The sequence below is a fragment of the Magnolia sinica genome, unplaced genomic scaffold, assembly GCF_029962835.1.
Source record: "Magnolia sinica isolate HGM2019 unplaced genomic scaffold, MsV1 ctg240, whole genome shotgun sequence".
In the NCBI taxonomy this organism is placed as follows: Eukaryota; Viridiplantae; Streptophyta; class Magnoliopsida; order Magnoliales; family Magnoliaceae; genus Magnolia; species Magnolia sinica.
The window spans coordinates 1,291-19,597 of record NW_026682789.1 but is presented as its reverse complement, the minus strand read 5'-3'; the positions used below and the strand labels follow the sequence as shown (position 1 = coordinate 19,597).

Below are 18,307 nucleotides of genomic sequence, written 5' to 3'. Positions count from 1 at the left end.
GTGGCAGGCTGGCAGCATCACTAGCCAAACCGCCTCCTTGGATTGCTTACTGAAGTGGCGGTGGAATACTGGACAGTGCTTGGGGGCCCACTATGATGATGTGATCTATCCATGCCATTCATCTATTTTGCAAGCTTCATATAATAAATGATCCCAAAAATGAAAGAGATCACAACCCCTGGAAGACCATGGCATCATCAAAATGTGGTGATTAAACACCAACCATTACACTTTTTATACAGTCCACTGTCCTGTTGTGAACCATCTCTGCTTTTCATCCCAGTCATACAAACCTACGTGAAGGACCAAAGAGATAATTCCACAGTGGATGGATCTTTTTCTGGGGTGCAGTTTGGGTGGATCATTGGATCCACCGGGGTGGGTGGACCCCTGACTGTAGGGCCCACCATGATATATGTGCCTTAAATCCACGCCGTCCATCTGTTTTGAAATCTTATTTTAGCGCATGATCACCACTAATGAAGTAGATCCAAATCTCAGGTGGACTATTTTTCTTCTTCTTCAGAAATAGAGAAAGATATATATATATATATATATATATATATATATATATATATATATATATATATATAGAGAGAGAGAGAGAGAGAGAGAGAGAGAGAGAGAGAGAGAGAGAGAGAGTCCCGGTCTCCTGCGCACCGTGCCGTACGGAGCTTAAATACGAGCTCCGTGTAAAGCCCTTAGATCTCCATCTTCGGTTGAGATTAAGCATCCCTAAACTGCAGAGAGTCTCCATATTTAAGACTCGTGCGACACTATTTTCAGACGCTGACGAGCTCCTCCTAAAGTGACGTCTCCAAGTTCTGTGGGCCACACCATGATGTGTGTTTTGTATCTGCACCGTCCATCCATTTGGACGGACCATATTACGGCATGATCCAAATAATGAATCAGATCCGAAGTTCGAGAGGACCCCACCACAAAAAACAGAGGGGAGAGTGACGCCCACCATTAAAAAGTTTTGAGTGCCATAAATCAGTACCATGAAATTGATAAGCCCAACCATGAGGTTTTATTTGCCACCCAAATTGTGGCCCACCAGGATGGAGGTTAAAAACAAAACACCCACCCAATTCAAAACTTCCGTGGGCCCAAAGCAAGTTTCAACAGGTCCTTATCCACACATTTCCCTGTGGTGTGGTCCAGTTCACTATTTTATCAGCCTGATTTTTTGGGTTTATGTAATAAAATGAGCTGGCACAAATGAACGGAATGGATGTCACACATTCATCATGATGGACCCATAGAGCGTTGTGTTATACGCGCTTCCTACAGTACTGTGTGAAATTCCTTAACATGGACGTTTTCGGTTTCGTCCCTGCTGAAAATTCCTATGATAAAGATTTTTAAAAGGTCAAGATTAGAAAGAATCAACGTCTCAGAAAGACTTTGATGTCCTAAAAATTTCTATCAAGATTTTCAACGGTCAAGATGTAATAGAATCTACTTTTTAGAAGAAGTCTTCATTTCCTATGACAGCGTTTGAAAATGCTGGCGAGTTTTCTAGACTAACACAGTGATGGAATTGGATTTTTTTCTTACCACGTTATGGTGTGTATACTTTTGGGGGCTAAGCTGGCCCCACCAACGGCTAATAAAGACCGTTGGATTGGAAGATTCTGCCTTTGAATGTTGTTGGTCGTCCGATCAAGGTGATATAGGGGTCATGCGTAATCCACGTTGACCCACCTATCCAGTGGTCCACCTTGATCATACCCACGTACTAGGCAAGCATCTAACGAATAGATGGTTAGATTGTCAGTCCAATGCAATTCTTTGACCGTGGTCCATCTGTGGTGGGAACATCTTGAACAAGGGCTAAATCAGTGTGTACACAGGCTGTCATCTTTTTGTTTTTGTTTTTTTTGTTAGCTTGTTATTACACCCACAGAACTTGGAGACGTCACTTCAGGAGGAGCTCGTCAGCGTCCGAAAATAGTGGCGTGCGAGTCTTAAATACGGAGACTCTCTATTGTTTAGGGATGCTTAATCTCAGCCAAAGATGGAGATCTAAGGGCTCTGCACGGAGCTCGTATTTAAGCTCCGTGTGGCACGGTGCGCAGGAGACCGGGACTCTATATATATATATATGAGAAATTACAAAGACCTTCGGGCGGACACAAGCAAACAAAAAGAGGCCTGGCCACCTATCATATCAATATACAGACTCCAGACTAGCGGTAATTACTTGAAGAAAAAATCATGACTCCCTTAAAGCCCCCGGAGGGAGGGCATGCACATTATCCATCGCAATCTTCCCCTGATTAGCCACCGCTTATCTTGCAAGGCCATCAACCGGTCCATTAACTTCACGAGGAATGAGGGATATGGAGAAGTTGCCCTTCTCCTTAAAGCCCTTAATTCTTGATAACTAATAGTCCATTTCTAGGCAAGATTTGAGGTACCCTTGAAGGCCTCCACCACAAACTGCGAGTCGGATTCAATGACCACTTGGGAAAGCCAAGCAAAATACTGAAAAGCATAGCATCATGAACGGCCCGAATAGGGGTGTACATAGGGCCGAATCGAGTCGAACTGGGCTCAACCCGGCCTGGCCCAGTCACCATCCAAACCATCCCGAACCCGGCCCGACCCGGTCACTAAGCCAACTTGTCCTACCCGAACCCAGCCCGGTCAGCAATCGGGCGAGTTCGGGCTAGTTTCGAACCCACGATTTGGACGGCCTTCATTTTTTGACTCTGCTCCATCTAGATTTTGGGACTTTGCTCCATTTACAAAGGGACCCACGATTTGGACGGCTGGATTGTTGTAAATGGTTAGGGTAATTGGATAAGGATTTAGAATATATATATATATATATATATATATATATATATATATATATATATATATATATATATATATATATATATATATATATATATATATATATAGGCCGAGTCGGGCCAAGTTGAGTCGGGTTTCGGGCCGAACTGGAACCTATCCGAACTCGGCCCGAACTCAATTTCAGGCCAAAGAAAATGGCCCGTTCCGACCCGAACTTAGTTCCGGGTCGGGCCGAGTCGAGCGAGTTAATCGGGCTAGCCCGGTTCATGTACAGCCCTAGGCTCGAAGTTCGGCTGATGGCCTTGCAGTGGTGATTGAATATTCACCATTAAAAACTTCTTGAGACCCAACTGAATGTTTATTTTCCATCAAACAGGTCAATAAGGTCACAAAGATCGAGATGAAGGGACCAAACAAATATAAGCTCGATAATTTAAAAAAAACTTTTGTAGCCCATAAGAAGTTTTTCACGGTCAACTACCACTATTTCCTTTTGGTGTGGTCCACTTGAGATTTGGATATGCTTCATTTTTAGAATAATGACCTTAAATGAATCGTTAAAATGGATGGATGGCATTAATGTAAGCTACATCAGTCAGGGGATCCAGGAAGCTGCACCCGTTTTTCTAGCCCTGAAGAGGATTTTACTTTTTAATGGTGGGCATTCAGTTACCACTCTTTCCCGTCGTGGGGTTCACACTTGATTTGGATCAGATTTCCTTTTTGGGTTCATACCCCATATTCATATGGAAAAAAAAATAAAAAATAAAATGGATGAACGTTGTAGATATAACATGAATATGATGGGGAAAGTGAGTATGTGGGATTTTACTTTTTAATGGTGGGCATTCAGTTACCACTCTTTCCTGTCGTGGGGTTCACACATGATTTGGATCAGATTTCCTTTTTGGGGTTCATACCCCATGCATATTCATATGGAAAAAAAAATAAAAATAAAATGGATGAACGTTGTAGATATAACATGAATATAATGGGGAAAGTGAGTATGTGATTGCAAATAGAAATCAGCCAGGATACACCTCAGTAGGCATTACCCTCAACTTTACATTCCTGCTTCGCCACGTATGTGCTATGTTCTTCTCAATATTACCTATAATTGGGTTTTTTTCTTTTTTTTTTTGTTAGCTTGTTGGTACACCCACTGTCAGGTCACACATCTTTGTTAGCCACCCCCACTAGGGATCGATATCAAAATCAATTTATGGAGAATTACTACTGAGTTAAGAAAAATGTTCTTCTCAATATTACCTATAATCGGATTCCTTATACACATGAGGATCATTACTCCGCCTCATCAACATCCATGCCATTCAAATCCTTGAGTAAATTGTTATTTTGGCATATTAAAACATCCATATCATTCATCCTCATGATTCTTCATATGTTCCCGTAGGGTGAGAAAAGCTGCCCCATAGAATTCTTTCTACGAAAGTAACTTTGTCGCTAAAAGTACATGTTCTGAAGTTAATCCTTTTACCATACCAAGTTTTGGAATAATCTGCACTATTCAATTATCCCACTTCTAATGTGATCATATGGTTGGGAAACTTTAGCCTTCTTCTTAGAGTTGATAGTGTTGGATGCGTTCTTCGAGTTATTGGCCTTCACCGTCGTTGGTCTTTGATAGGCCATATTCACTCCTTCCCAACTTAATTTCATACGACCATAGGATGTCTGGATCACTATCACCGTAGTCCTCAGATAAGAGAATGACCGTGTCTTTGATTAGATTCACTGTGTGATTTGTCTAATCATCTGGATCCTATATCCTCTGGCACTCACAGTAGGAGGTTTGTTTTGAAGAAATTAAATTCAACGACTCAGTAGATACGAATCATTCCACATCCGGGTTGTGATTTCGTCTCGTCCTGTTGCCCACGCACCTCTCTCATGCTGGGTGACATTCACCAGGATCCGACCTTCGTCCATACTGAGATCATCATTGTGTGGCCCACCTTTTGCACAGATCGGATATTCTCTAGACGTTAGGATCCTACAAAACAGGAAAATAGGTTAAGTTCAAAAAAAACAATAGAATAAAATAAAATAAAAACTTTTATCCTAAAGTAAAATCTTAATCCTAACCTAATTCTAAAACTAATTAAGTTCAGAAAAACGGACCCGTCAGTCTTCGACAACGGCGCCAAAAACTTGTTCACTCCCCAAGTATAGGGTTGTGATGTAGTAATAAACTCGGTAAGACCAAGGTCGAATCCACAGGGACTGATACCTGTACGTGATCTGAAACCAAGTAGAACTAGAACTAGACTAAGATGTGATCTAACCAAATAGAATTTTAAGGAATAATTGTAGAATAATTATCTAAAACTTTAAGGAATTCAGAGGAAGAAAACTAGGGATTCAGAGGATCCACTTGTAGAGATCAGGGAGATCTTATGCCTGCTTCAAAAATCATAAAAATTAGACTGAACTTCTTCTGATGTAATTTTAAAGAGGTGAAAGGTATATGAATTAGAATGGATTCCATCACCAAACCATGCCCAAGAGACAAAGTTAACAAAAGAATTAAACTAATTACCAACCAATCAACATGCTATGAAGGTCAGGAAGGGTACTGTCATCTTACCATGCCCCATGGAACAATGATGAACAACAGGGCTTCCTGACTTCATAAACATAAAAAAGGGAAAAAAGGAAGTATTCAAAGCCATTGTAGACCCGTTGTAATTTCAGTCACAACAGACCATTAAAGACTAAAGACATTCCTTCCATAATCACTAAAAACCAAATTCAGTCCATGAATTTACATTAAAAAGCATAGAATAGAATCTCCTATCTCGCTACAGGCTTCACCTCTTAGCCCTAGCTAAGGGGTTTAGCCACACATGAAAGGGGCTAAAATAAACAAATAAACAAGAGGAAAAGAAGAAAAAAATACAGCAAAAAGCTTAAAGTTAAGAGAAAGAAACTTCTCTTTCTCTTTCGTTCCAGCTTCAAGCTAAAGGAAAAGAAAACGAAACAAAAAGAAGAAAAACTACCTAGTCTTTTTCTCCGCTCCCACGTTCCAGCAGCCCTCTCTTCCCGTTTTCAGCCTCCACGTTCCAGCAGACCTGTCTTCCTCCAAGCTCCCTGATGTCCCACTCCCCTCAACACCCTGGCCTCCTCCACACGCTCCCTTTCTCCCTTATAGGCTGGTGCGTAGGGGCGTGGAGAGGTTGAGTCCGAGAAGGAGTAGGCTGCGAAAGTTTTATTTACGCAAGGCTGGTGCGTAGGTCTTTTTGCAGCCAAGAAAACGGAAGAAAAAACTTCCATTTCCATCACATTCTTTCCAAATAGATAACATCCCTTGAGAAATCTCTGGACGAGATACACGATGGATGGTTTGGATCATACCTTTGATCAACCATAGTGGGCCAGAACCGTACGGAAATCCCGGCTTTTTCGGACACAAAACAGAGTAGCGTCATTGACGCTGTGACGATGGTGGGGCCCACTTCACTGTTTTTTTGGAAAATCCAAGCTGTCCAGTGGATTCAGGACGAAAAACTGTTTGGGGATGACGAGATTGGATTGATTTCGATGTGGTCCCACAAGATGGTTCAGTCCACCGTCCATCTTTCGTTCGGACGGCTGGATTGTGACCCTCAATATCTTCTGCGTTTATGCCACCTAGGCAAATGTAATACCCCCTCCCTGAGCACCTTGGACGGTCCAGATTCATGATATGCATGATGTGTGGGGCCCACAAGCAGAACCAACGGATGAACAGCGTTAATGCTGTTTGTGTTTTTGAAAAATTTGAATTCTGTCAATCAGCAGGCGCTAACCGACTTTGAGTGCACGGGTGCACGGCTGGTGCACTTACAGACTGTACACATGCAATGCACATGGGGTCCATCATGGTGTATGTACAAAATCTCCTCCGTCCATCTGGTTCTTCACATGATTTAAGGCGTCGAGACTGAAGATGAGGCGTATCCAGAGATCAGGTGGGCCCCAGATCAGTAAATTATGGGCTGAAATGTCCGTTGGGCCACTTCCACAGCGATCCAATGGATGAAATTTTACGTGTACGGTTCATTTATAGTCCTCAGGCCACGTATGGAGTTTGGAGCCAATCAAATGGTGAGAACCCCATGATCCTGCATTCTGGATGTGGTTGGTGCTTTGTGGGCCCATCATTATATATGTGTTTCATCCATGCCTTCCATTTTATGGTATTAGCCCAAAAATGAGGTAGATCCAAATCTTAAGTGGACCACATCACAGGAAACAGTTGTTGATTGAACGTGCACCATTAAAAACTTCTATGGGGCTAGAAAAGTTATGGATCAAGCTGATATTTGTTTTTTCTGCTCATCTAGGTTTGCGCACCAAATCAATAGGTTGGATATCAAATAAACATTATAACATACCCAGTAGGTTCTTAATGATGGACATTCAATCACTACTATTTTCCTGTGGTATGGTCCACATGAGATTTAGATCTGCATCATTTTTTGGATCTTGCCCTAAAATGATCTTTAAAAAAATGAATGGACGGCATGGATATATAAAACACATACATTATGGTGGAGCCCATAGAGCACGACTACTAGCCACTTGGCTAGTGGCAGCATCACTGGCCAAACCGCGTCCTTGGATTGCTTACTGAAGTGGTGGTGGAATACTGGACAGTGCTTGGGGGCCACCATGATGATGTGATCTATCCATGCCATTCATCTATTTTGCAAGCTTCTTATAATAAATTATCCCAAAAATGAAAGAGATCACAACCCCTGGAAGACCACACCATCATCAAAATGTGGGGATTAAACACCAACCATTACACTTTTTATACAGTCCACTGTCCTGTTGTGAGCCATCTTTGCTTTTCATCCCAGTCATACAAACCTACATGAAGGACCAAAGAGATAATTCCACAGTGGATGGATCTTTTTCTGGGGAGCAGTTTGGGTGGATCATTGGATCCACCGAGGTGGGTGGACCCCTGACTGTAGGGCCCACCATGATATATGAGACTTACATCCACGCTGTCCATCTGTTTTGAAATCTGATTTTAGGGCATGATCACCACTAATGAAGTAGATCCAAATCTCAGGTGGACTATATACCACAGGAAACAGTGGTGATTGAATATCCACCATTAAAAACTTCTTGAGACCCGAGGGAATGTATTAAAAAAACTTTTGTGGTCCACTTGAGATTTGGATCTGCTTCAATTTTGGAATAATGACCTTAAATGAATCGTTAAAATGGATGGACGGCATTAATGTAAGCTACATCAGTTAGGGATCCATGGAAGCCGCACCTCTTTTTCTAGCCCTGAAGAGGAATTTACTTTTTAATGGTGGGCATTCAGTTACCAATCTTTCCTGTCGTGTGGTCCACACATGATTTGGATCAGATTTCCTTTTTAGGTTCATACCCCATATTCATATGAAAAATAAAAAATAAAAAAATGGATGAAGGTGGTAGATATAACATGAACATAATGGAGAAAGTGAGTATGTGATTGCAAATAGAAATCAGCAAGGAAACACCTCAGTAGGCATTACCCTCAACTTTACATTCCCGCTTCGCCACATATGTGCTATGTTTTTCTCACTATTACCTATAATCGGGTTGCTTATACACATGAGGATCATTACTCTACTTCATCAACATCCATGTCATTCAAATCCTTGAGTAGATTGTTATTTTGGCATATTAAAACATCTATATCATTCATCCTCATGATTCTTCTTATGTTCCCGTAGGGTGAGAAAAGCTGCCCATATAATTGTTTCTACGAAAGTAACTTTGTCGCTAAAAATACATGTTCTGAAGTTAATCCTTCTACCATACCAAGTTTTGGAATTATCTGCACTATTCACTTATCCCACTTCTAATTTGATCATATGGTTGGGAAACTTAAGCCTTCTTCTTAGAGTTGATAGTGTTGGAAGCGTTCTCCGAGCTATTGGCCTTCATCGTCGGTCATTGAGAGGCCATATTCACTCCTTCCCAACTTAATTTCATACGACCATAGGATGTCAGGACCACTATCACCGTAGTCCTCAGATAAGAGAATGACCGTGTCTTTGATTAGATTCACTGTGTGATTTGTCTAATCATCTGGATCCTATATCCTCTTGCACTCACAGTAGGAGGTAATTTGTTTTGAAGAAATTAAATTCAACGACTCAGTAGATACGAATCATTCCACATCCGGGTTGTGATTTCGTCTCTTCCTGTTGCCCACGCACCTCTCTCATGCTGGGTGACATTCACCAGGATCCGACCTTCGTCCATACTAGATACCTCTACTGGTGACGGAGTGATACTATTGGGACCATATCTCTCAAGGTGTCCATCCAACACAAAGTCATAAAAACTTCCCACTAGCGAGCAGGCGATGATAGAGACAGGTTTCATCACTAACTAGAATGTGTAATAGTTGCCTACAACAATCCATCGGGATGTAATGCAGTACCACGGTAACAATGGTTGGTGTGTCAATTCATCAATTTCATCTAGGCTTAAATCATGGAGCATCAACCAAAACATTGGGCCTGTTATTTGCTCTTAGATAGAATGGTGCCCATTATTTGCTCAGTTCATATAATCAAGTTGCTTTGTTTGTAAGGTTTTTTTTTTTGTTTCCACCATAGCTTTTCACTCTAAAAAAGTAGCCCGAGTAACATAAAACTCGATTAGTCTAGCAATTTAGTGCATACCATGGGCGAGTTAAAGAGGAAACCAGACGAGTCATGTAACAAAACTCAGGCAAGGCCTTTGTTTATATTAGAGGTGGTGGGTTCAAACCCCTACTTTACTTTTTAAAAAAATAAAATAAAATAAAAGTCAAACCTTTTCACTCTATAAAACTCAGCCAAGTAACACAAAACTCGACAAGTCCATGGAATTAGTGCAAAACTCGGGCAAGTTTCGAGAAATCTAACGAGTTTTGTAACAACCTGACTCATATAGGAAGTTGGCAGATTCTCATGCTGATCTCAGTTGACATTGTCAAGTTCCAAATTGACTTGCCAAGTTTCTAAAAAATGCATTGCACATAAGGAAAAATGATCAGAATAAAGTGAAAATAAATCTATTGTATATAGGAGTAATTGTGCAATTACTTTCTTATAGACAATTCAATTGTAATATTTTCTGCCTAGTTTTTTTTCTTTCCTCTTTTCCTTCACCTTCTAGTTTTGGATTCGATTTTCATAAATGTATGAAAATATTGCACAGGGAAATGGCAGATGCTGTCGTCCGTATTCTCCTAGATAATTTGGTGTCATTACTTGAAAGCGAAGGTCGACAACTACTTGAATTTGATGACCGGTTTGAAGAAACAACGCAGGAGCTAAAGTATATGCAGAGCTATCTCAAGGATGCTGCTCAGGTGAAGATAAAAGAGAGGAATGAGACTTTCAAGACAATAATGAGAGACTTAAGAGAGCTGGTATATGATGCTGAGGATGTAATAGCAGATTGCCATCTTCAATTCCATAAAAAAGACCAAGGGTGTGCACCCAATTTTATTAGTTATTGCTCTCCTGCCCTTTTGAAATCCCGCCGTCGGATGGGAAAGCGGTTGATGGAAACAAATAAAAAAATAAAAGTGGTGCAAGGGAAGATGAATTCCTACTTGCAAACAGCTCCTCGTCACACTGGCAAAGATGAAGATGGTAGGAATATGCCATTGACCTACCCAATCCTAATGCATGAAGCTGAAATGGTAGGATTAGAAGATGACTCAGGAAAGGTTAGAAATTGGATCTTAAAAGCAGATGGACCCTCAACAATGATTGGAATAGTTGGAATGGGGGGAATCGGTAAAACCACACTCGCTCAAAAGATATGTCATAGTGAGAGTGTGAAAAACTCTTTTCATCACTTGGTTTTTGTTACTGTTTCTCAAAGTTTCAAATTGGACGAATTGCTAAAGAAGATGTTAAAAAAGCTAGATGTAAAAGAGGAATCTCTGAGGGGAATGGATGTTGAGGAGCTATTGGAAAGTCTCAACAGGAAATTAGATGCAAAATACTTGGTAGTTTTGGACGATGTTTGGCAAACAAATGAAGGGATGTGGTGGGATAGCTTGAAGTCTGGTTTGCCCCGAGTGGAGGGTAGCTGCGTTATTGTTACAACTAGGAATGAAGAGGTTGCTAAATCAATGGGAGCTGATGGCAGACACATACACTATCCCCAAACTCTTTCAAAAGAAGATAGTTGGTCCTTGTTCAGTAAAGTAGCTTTTGCAAGAACTGGAGGTAAGTGCACAAATCCAGACTTGGAGGGCTTGGGAAAGGAGATTGTTGCGAGGTGCGGGGGACTGCCATTAACAATCAAGGTTGTGGGTGGAATGATGCTGGGGAAGAGTGATTATATCCATGAATGGAGGGAAATATTAGAGCGCGAGGAGTTGGGAATCGATAAGAAAGATGAACTGATCATTTCGAGACTACAGTTAAGCTACGAAGAGCTCCCAACACACTTAAAACCTTGCTTTTTGTGCTTTGCCGTGTTTCCTGAAGATTTTGAAATTGATGTTCGTGACATGGTTAACTGGTGGATTGGTGAGGGTTTTGTTTGGGGAAGAAATGGGAAAACGGCAATTGAAATAGGAGAAGAATGTTTTTCAGAATTATTTAATCGATTTTTGATACTTGGAGTGGATAAAGATTTCTTTGAAAGACACTTTAATAGGTGCAAAATGCATGATATGGTTAGAGATATGGCAATAAAAATTGCAAGAGAAGAGAGTTTTTTTGTGAGCTTGGACTGTGGAGGTAATCCTGCATTCAGTGAGCAGTCTCGCCGTCTGGGAATTGTGAGGAATACAGTAGTGGAGAGCATTGAAAATAGTTCCACCAAGTTGCGGACATTGGTTGGGGTGCACATTGAGAGCAAAGAGATCATTGCAAGTGTAAAATTAAAACTCTGCAAAGTAAGGTGGTTGAAGGTGTTATCTCTTTCATTGTCAAGCAAAAAAATAGATGAAGATGTTGTGGCCAAGGATTGGTTGAGTGGGATAGGGTCATTACAGCACCTCGTTTATCTTAACATAGAGAGTAGTTCTGCCTTAATATCACTGCCCGATTCAATCGGAAATCTTCGTAATCTTCGGATTCTACGTTTAGAAGACTGTCCTAATTTGAAAAGGCTTCCTGTGTCAATCACAACATTAGAGAAGCTAACAGCTATCCAAATTATCAGCTGTGATTCTTTAGAATGCATGCCGGAAGGGCTTGGAAAGCTTTCAAATCTCGAATGGTTAGGATGGTTTAGTCCTGTGAATAAAAATGGATCCGGTATTTCGGAGTTGAAGAGCTTGACAAAACTTAGAGAACTTTGGATGGAGATAAAGTCAGTGGAAGAAATAGAAGAAGGGGAATGGAATGTGTTATCAATGCTCCAGCATCTGCAAATTCTATGGTTAAAATTTGGGGAAATTTCTGTTGAAAGAGATGGAGTTGTAAAGAAGATTGAAGGTGAGCTTTCTCCTCCTCTTAAATTCCTCAGAAAGTTGTATCTTTGGAACTGGCCAGGAGAAAGGACACCTGCGTGGCTCAGTCCTACTTCCCTTCCCAATCTTCAGTTTCTTTACATTTATGGTTACGGGGGAAGGATTAGGGAGATGGGTCCCAGATTTTGGGACAGCGAGAGTGGGGTATTGAAAGTGGAGGTCTTGGTGCTAGTATTTTTGTACGAATTGGAAGTGGAGTGGCAGAGCATGCGAAGGGCAATGCCGTCTTTAAGACTCCTCAAGGTTAGGAACTGTCCGAAGCTCAACTCATTCCCATTCGATGTTACATCTCGTAAGGAGGAGGTATGGAGGAGAGAAGAAGCAGAAGAAGGTAATTAAAGTGTAATCCTAACTTTATTACTTTTTTATATCCAAGAGCATTTGCGAACCCCGCGTTAGAGGCATTGAAGAGGCGATTCGCGACCACTGCACTATGCCACGCCGGAAACGGATTGGCTACTCCCCCTGACACCAGCCCCGGAGCTGGTGGTCGGTGCTCTGTGGGCCCCACCATGATGTATGTGTTTCATCCATTCCGTTCATCCATTTTAAAATATCATTTTATGTCTTTATCCGAAAAATGAGAGGGATATAAATCTCAAATGGATCACACCACAGGAAAAAAATAGTGATTGGATATCCATCATTTAAATCCTCCTAAGGCCTGATGTACTGTTTATTTGAAATCCAATCCGTTTATTAGGTCATAAAGACCCAGATGAAGGGAGAAAACAAAGATCAACTTGATCCAATACTTTTATGGCCCCCAAAAAGTTTTTAACGGTCGAAGTTCATTCAACACTGTTTCCTGTAATGTGGTCCACTTGAGATTGGGATATATCTCATTTTTTGTATATTACCATAAATTGATCTAGAAAAATAGATAGACGGAGTGGATGAAACACATACATCATGATGGGCCTACAGAACACCGACCACCAGCTCCGGGGCTGGTGTCAGGGGGAGTAGCCAATCCGTTTTCAAAAAAACATACTTTATTTTTTATTTTTTATTTTTATATCTGGTACGAATGCCGCGAATAACCCATTCAGTCTTCGTACGCGGATTAGCTACTGACAGGTTGAGTAGCAAGATTCGCTACTGAAATGACGTCACCAAGTTCCGTGGGACCCACCATGATGTATGTGTTGTATCCACACCGTCCATCCATTTGGACACATCAGTTTAGTGCATGAACCAAAGAACAAGTCAGATTGAAAGATCAAGTGGACCCCACCACAGAAAACAGTGGAGAGAGTGATGCCACCATTAAAAATTTCTAAGGGCCACAAAAGTTTTCGATGAAGCTGAAATTTGTGTTTTCCCTTATGTTATGTCCGTCTTAATTTATGAACACTTTGGATCTCAGATGAACATCATAGCGGACCTTAGGAAGGTTTCAACGGTGGGCGTCACTCTTCCCACTGTTTTCCGTGGAGGGGTCCACTCCAGATTTTGATCTGACTAATTCTCCGTCTCATTCCCTAAAATGATCTCTCCAAATGGATGGATGTTGTGGATACAGCACATACATCGTGATGGGTCCCACATAGCTTGGTGACGTCACTTCAGTTGCCTCTCGCTGTTCAACCTGTCAGTATCTAATCCGCGTCCTCAATCTTCAGAAGCCGATTGCGTCCGGAGCATAGCGTACTGAGTAAACAATGCGGGACCCACTATAGATGTATGTATTCTATGAGTTTGGATTCGTATTCTATTCACACCGTTCAATTGTTTTTCCAGATAACTTTAGGGCAACAGCCAAAACTGAATCATATCCAAAGTCCAAAAGTCGAGTGTGGGGTTAAAAAAAAAAAAGTGGACCACAGTGGGGATAATGATATCCACCGTTGAAAACTTCCCAAGATGTTTATTTCTTATCCAACCAGTTAAAGAGGTCACATAGACATGGATGAAGGGAAAACGCAAATATCAGTTTGATCTAAAATTTCTGTGGCCCTCACAAAAATTTCAACAGTAAGCATTCAATTTTCATCATTTCCTGTGGTATGGTCCGCTTCAGTGCTTTGGATATGACTCAATTTTAGGATTGTACCCTAAAATGAGCTGGTAAAGTAGATGAACGGCATGGATAAGACACATACATCACCGTGGGTCCTATAGAGTTTACTCAGTAAGCAATCCGCTTTCTTAATCTCCTCCATGAATTCGCTACAACCTTTTAATCTTTTTGTTTAATTCTTAATTTTCATATCTTGGAATGGGATGACAGATATTACATCCTCCTAGCCAACCTCCATTGTCAGCCTATCACTTTTGACAGACCTTACATGGAACTAATATGCTGCTGGTCAAGCTATTTGATACTCTAGCCATGTTTCACACTTGATACAAGGCATTTAGAAGTGGCACACATGACATCAAACCACTATCTCTATATTATAGCCCAAAATTTAGATTGGTCCAACAATCCTAAGCTCAAATTCAGGGACAGTTGTTTGTTGAAATAAAAAACATTGGATTTTTTTTTTCTTCAATCAATAAATGTCCACCAATCTAATTGTCAAATAATCACGTAAGTGCCTTATTATCATGATGACACTTTGTTAGATTATCTAAGTTTTATCAAATCATTGTCTTTTGGAATTAAAATTTAATTCTAGAGCTACTTTAGAATTTTGGCAATGGGGAATTTAGCTGGAATTCAATTTCTGATTTTAAGCCATTTACAACTCTTCCTAAAAAGCAACTTTTCAACTTCTTAAAAATAGGATTCAAATTCCAAAGTGTCCAACATAAATTAACACATGAAATTCTCAAGAATCCAATTACTAGACTTGAATTCTTCAAATATCTATTTGCCAAACCACCCCTAAGTTTGTTTGAAGATGTCTCTAACCTCACTTCCATCTCTCTCTACCCTTTGAAGTTTCAGGTGCTGCCAAAGAGGAAGAAGAAGAGGAAAAAGAAGAAGGTATGTTTTTTCTTTTTTCATTTTCAATCATCTGGCACATTCTCTTCACACAACATTTTTTGGTTTGAATGCGGTCACGTAATTTAAACTACTCGATGAACATCACAGATCCTACTCATGTTTTGTATCTCCACACATGTAGAGAATGACGATTTTTGTGTCAGTATTTGTATACACCCATTGATTTGATAAATACCCCCATTCCTTTTGCTCTTAGTCATATAATAATACAAATAAAACGAAGACATTCAGGGTACATTCTTAGATTGATCTGAACCATTTATGTTCTTACCAGTACCATATGGATGTTACTTTATTTCAATCATACCCATTGATGATCCTAACCTTTGAATCTTGAATTTGAACACGAGTTGTTGAAAACTTTACCTTATTCATTTTCAATCATCAGAAGAAAAAAAAAAATCTTCAAATTGCCCTTGTTGTTGGTGGAAAATGATTAGAAATATAAAAATTGGATGATCCTTGCCATTTGGTTAGAAGATTCCAAACCAATGGTTGAAAAAAAAAAGGTCAGATGGGTCACAAGAACAATGTAAAATTAAGCCTAAAACCTGTGAGTTCATGCACAGTGTGGCTCATCTGAGTTTTAGATTAGAATGACTACTGTATTTCCACTTCATCTTCGTGAGTCACACCCAATAAACGGATTTGATGTAATATAGATACTAACCTATAGTTGGCATTCCTATACCTATTGTTCCTTCTGGTGTGGCCCACCTTAGTTATGGCTTCAGTTGTTTTTTTAACGGAGACCTGAGGCTTAATGGGCACACCTTACGGACGGACTGGATGTCCTACGGACAACATGGCGAGACCACAAATCTGGGGTATTGTAAGCACTGCGTAAAACCGTTCTCAGATGATTCACGCTTTTGGATTACGTAGACAGATTTGCTCGAATACATAGTGACGTATTCCAATGAGGCCGTTTTTTTTAAATGGGTGGGTCCTCTTGATGAGGTATGCCCAAAAACACCCACAAACGATACATCCATTTATTAGATGATTAGGATGGTCCAGTTATTTGGTCATGTGCAAATGAACGGCGGAGGATGCCTGGTTCGGATCATCGGACGCATTTGCCTTGCTACGAAAGAGAGTGAATCCGCTCCCTCGAGAGAACATTACATATAGTCTGGCAGATAACCCTAAAAATTAAAAACAACCAACCAGTCAGTTCCTCGTGGGGCACCATCCTCCACACATTAAGGTGGGCCCCACTCGGCTGAACCAACAGCCTAATCAGGAGCATATGAATGCATGGTAAAGGAACTATATGGTATTATTGCAGGTGACCAATTAAATCTCTCCACGTCAGGGCATCACCGAACTCGGTGTTTCCCTGGTGGCCCACATTTGGTGAGAAGAGGAGAAGAAATTTAGTCTTGGATTACCTAATATCTTTTTTCTAGAATATGATCTGAGTGGGTCCTGCTAGATGGACGGTCTCAATTGACACATGAGACATGACCATTATCCATGTACAGTAAATGTGTTCTACTGGCTCTGCCTTATCAATTTTGTTGTTCTGTTAGGCTGTTACCATTTTCTTTTGTAGTGATATACCCACAGTACCTCCCCACTTTATGTATTGTACAGATGAGCTATATTCATCTGATGGTTCCAATGCATATGTGACCATAACAAAAACAGGTAGGGAAACTCATCAGGTGGGCCACACATTTATGAGAGAAAAGAAATAAATAAAAGATTTACAAATGCATAGCAATGGCTTACATGCCCAACTTGTTGGCAGTTTCTTCTGCTTAATCACTTTGGAGTGTTCACATTTGAGAAATGATCTAGCTAAGTGTATAGAAACCTTCACATGCACATGGATGCATTTGGCATCCAAGTCCCCCTATTTGGCTAATTGGTATATGATTCACTTTGATTTTCATCCAACTGTTTTCTTTGTGAAGGAGCATCACTAGGGGAGATTACTGCCGCATGACTCGAGGAAAGGCGATTTCTATCATATAGAGCCAACCCCAAAGTCCTGGCGCTTATCACCTGAGTCTCGTTTTCCAACAGTCTATACAGTTCATCATGTGCTTTCTCGCCTTTAACTTCCTGTCTCCGTTAATAAATCTGTGAACTCTAGTTCCTTTTTATGTTATACTCGTACCCAATAAACATTTGAAATTAGAACATTCTGATATCTGGGGACATACTTGATTTTGCTATCAGATACATTTCATAGATGATGTTAGTAGATTTACATGGTATTTTTCCTTGTTATACATTCAGTGTTTTTTTCAAAGACTTAAATCCAATATTGAGAATATGTTTTAGTGCATAATGAAAATATTCAAACTAATGGTAGCAGTGAACACTGGAAATTCAAAACCTTTCCTGAAAAACATGGCATTGCTCACCGTTTCTCTTGTGCTCATACCCATGAGCAAACGGTCTCGTTGGTTCTGTAAGGTGGTCAATGCCCCCATCCCGCCTGTTATGCGATTCAAATCTGTCGTTTTCTCATTAACTGTCTATTTTCTTAAAACACACAGTAAATCCATTTAATTCTGTTTTTCATTATTAATTTCTTAAGGTTTTGTGTATGAATGTTTTAATTAATGGCTATGTAGTGGCTCATCCTCCTCACATGTGGCACAAATGTACATCTAGACCACCCAAAATTGTGGGGTCCAATTGTGGATGAAGCATATCTCTAAAATCACAATAATCATCGATTAATTGCTATCAAATGGATGGCTAAAACTAAAATATATAGTGGTCCAAATTTGAAGGGAAAAGTCAGATGATAAATATTATCTACTCGGTGAAAATTTTCATTTATCCTCCATTGATGGTTGGGTCAGCAATTTAGACAGTTTGGATTGACATGCAACTATGCAAGTGTGCAATCAAAGAGTCCCCACCATTTTTCAAATGGTACCAAGATAAGACTGATGGGACCCTCTCATTTGATCAGACATTATAGATAATAGATCATCTGACCGATGAGATTCAGGGCCGCCCATCCCTACGAACCATCACGATCCCCATGCACGAGATGGGAAGCATATGATGGGAAT

At 40.4% G+C, this 18,307-nt stretch overlaps 1 protein-coding gene across 3 annotated transcripts in view; it reads left to right on the top strand.

Annotated features, from left to right (window-relative positions):
* The window catches only part of LOC131236140 (disease resistance RPP13-like protein 4), a 28,529-nt gene extending 10,976 nt beyond the window's left edge, over positions 1-17,553 (top strand). For 2 of the 3 annotated variants that reach the window (XM_058233286.1, XM_058233285.1), the window contains exons 2-4: positions 10,030-12,641; positions 15,201-15,245; positions 17,189-17,553. In XM_058233286.1, coding sequence (XP_058089269.1) covers positions 10,034-12,641; positions 15,201-15,245; positions 17,189-17,220 — 2,685 coding nt within the window. In that variant the 5' untranslated portion in view covers positions 10,030-10,033 and the 3' untranslated portion in view covers positions 17,221-17,553. The remainder of the gene's footprint in view (positions 1-10,029; positions 12,642-15,200; positions 15,246-17,188) is intronic. The other variant, XM_058233287.1, reaches the window with a different exon arrangement.
* Positions 17,554-18,307: the final 754 nt, after the last annotated feature.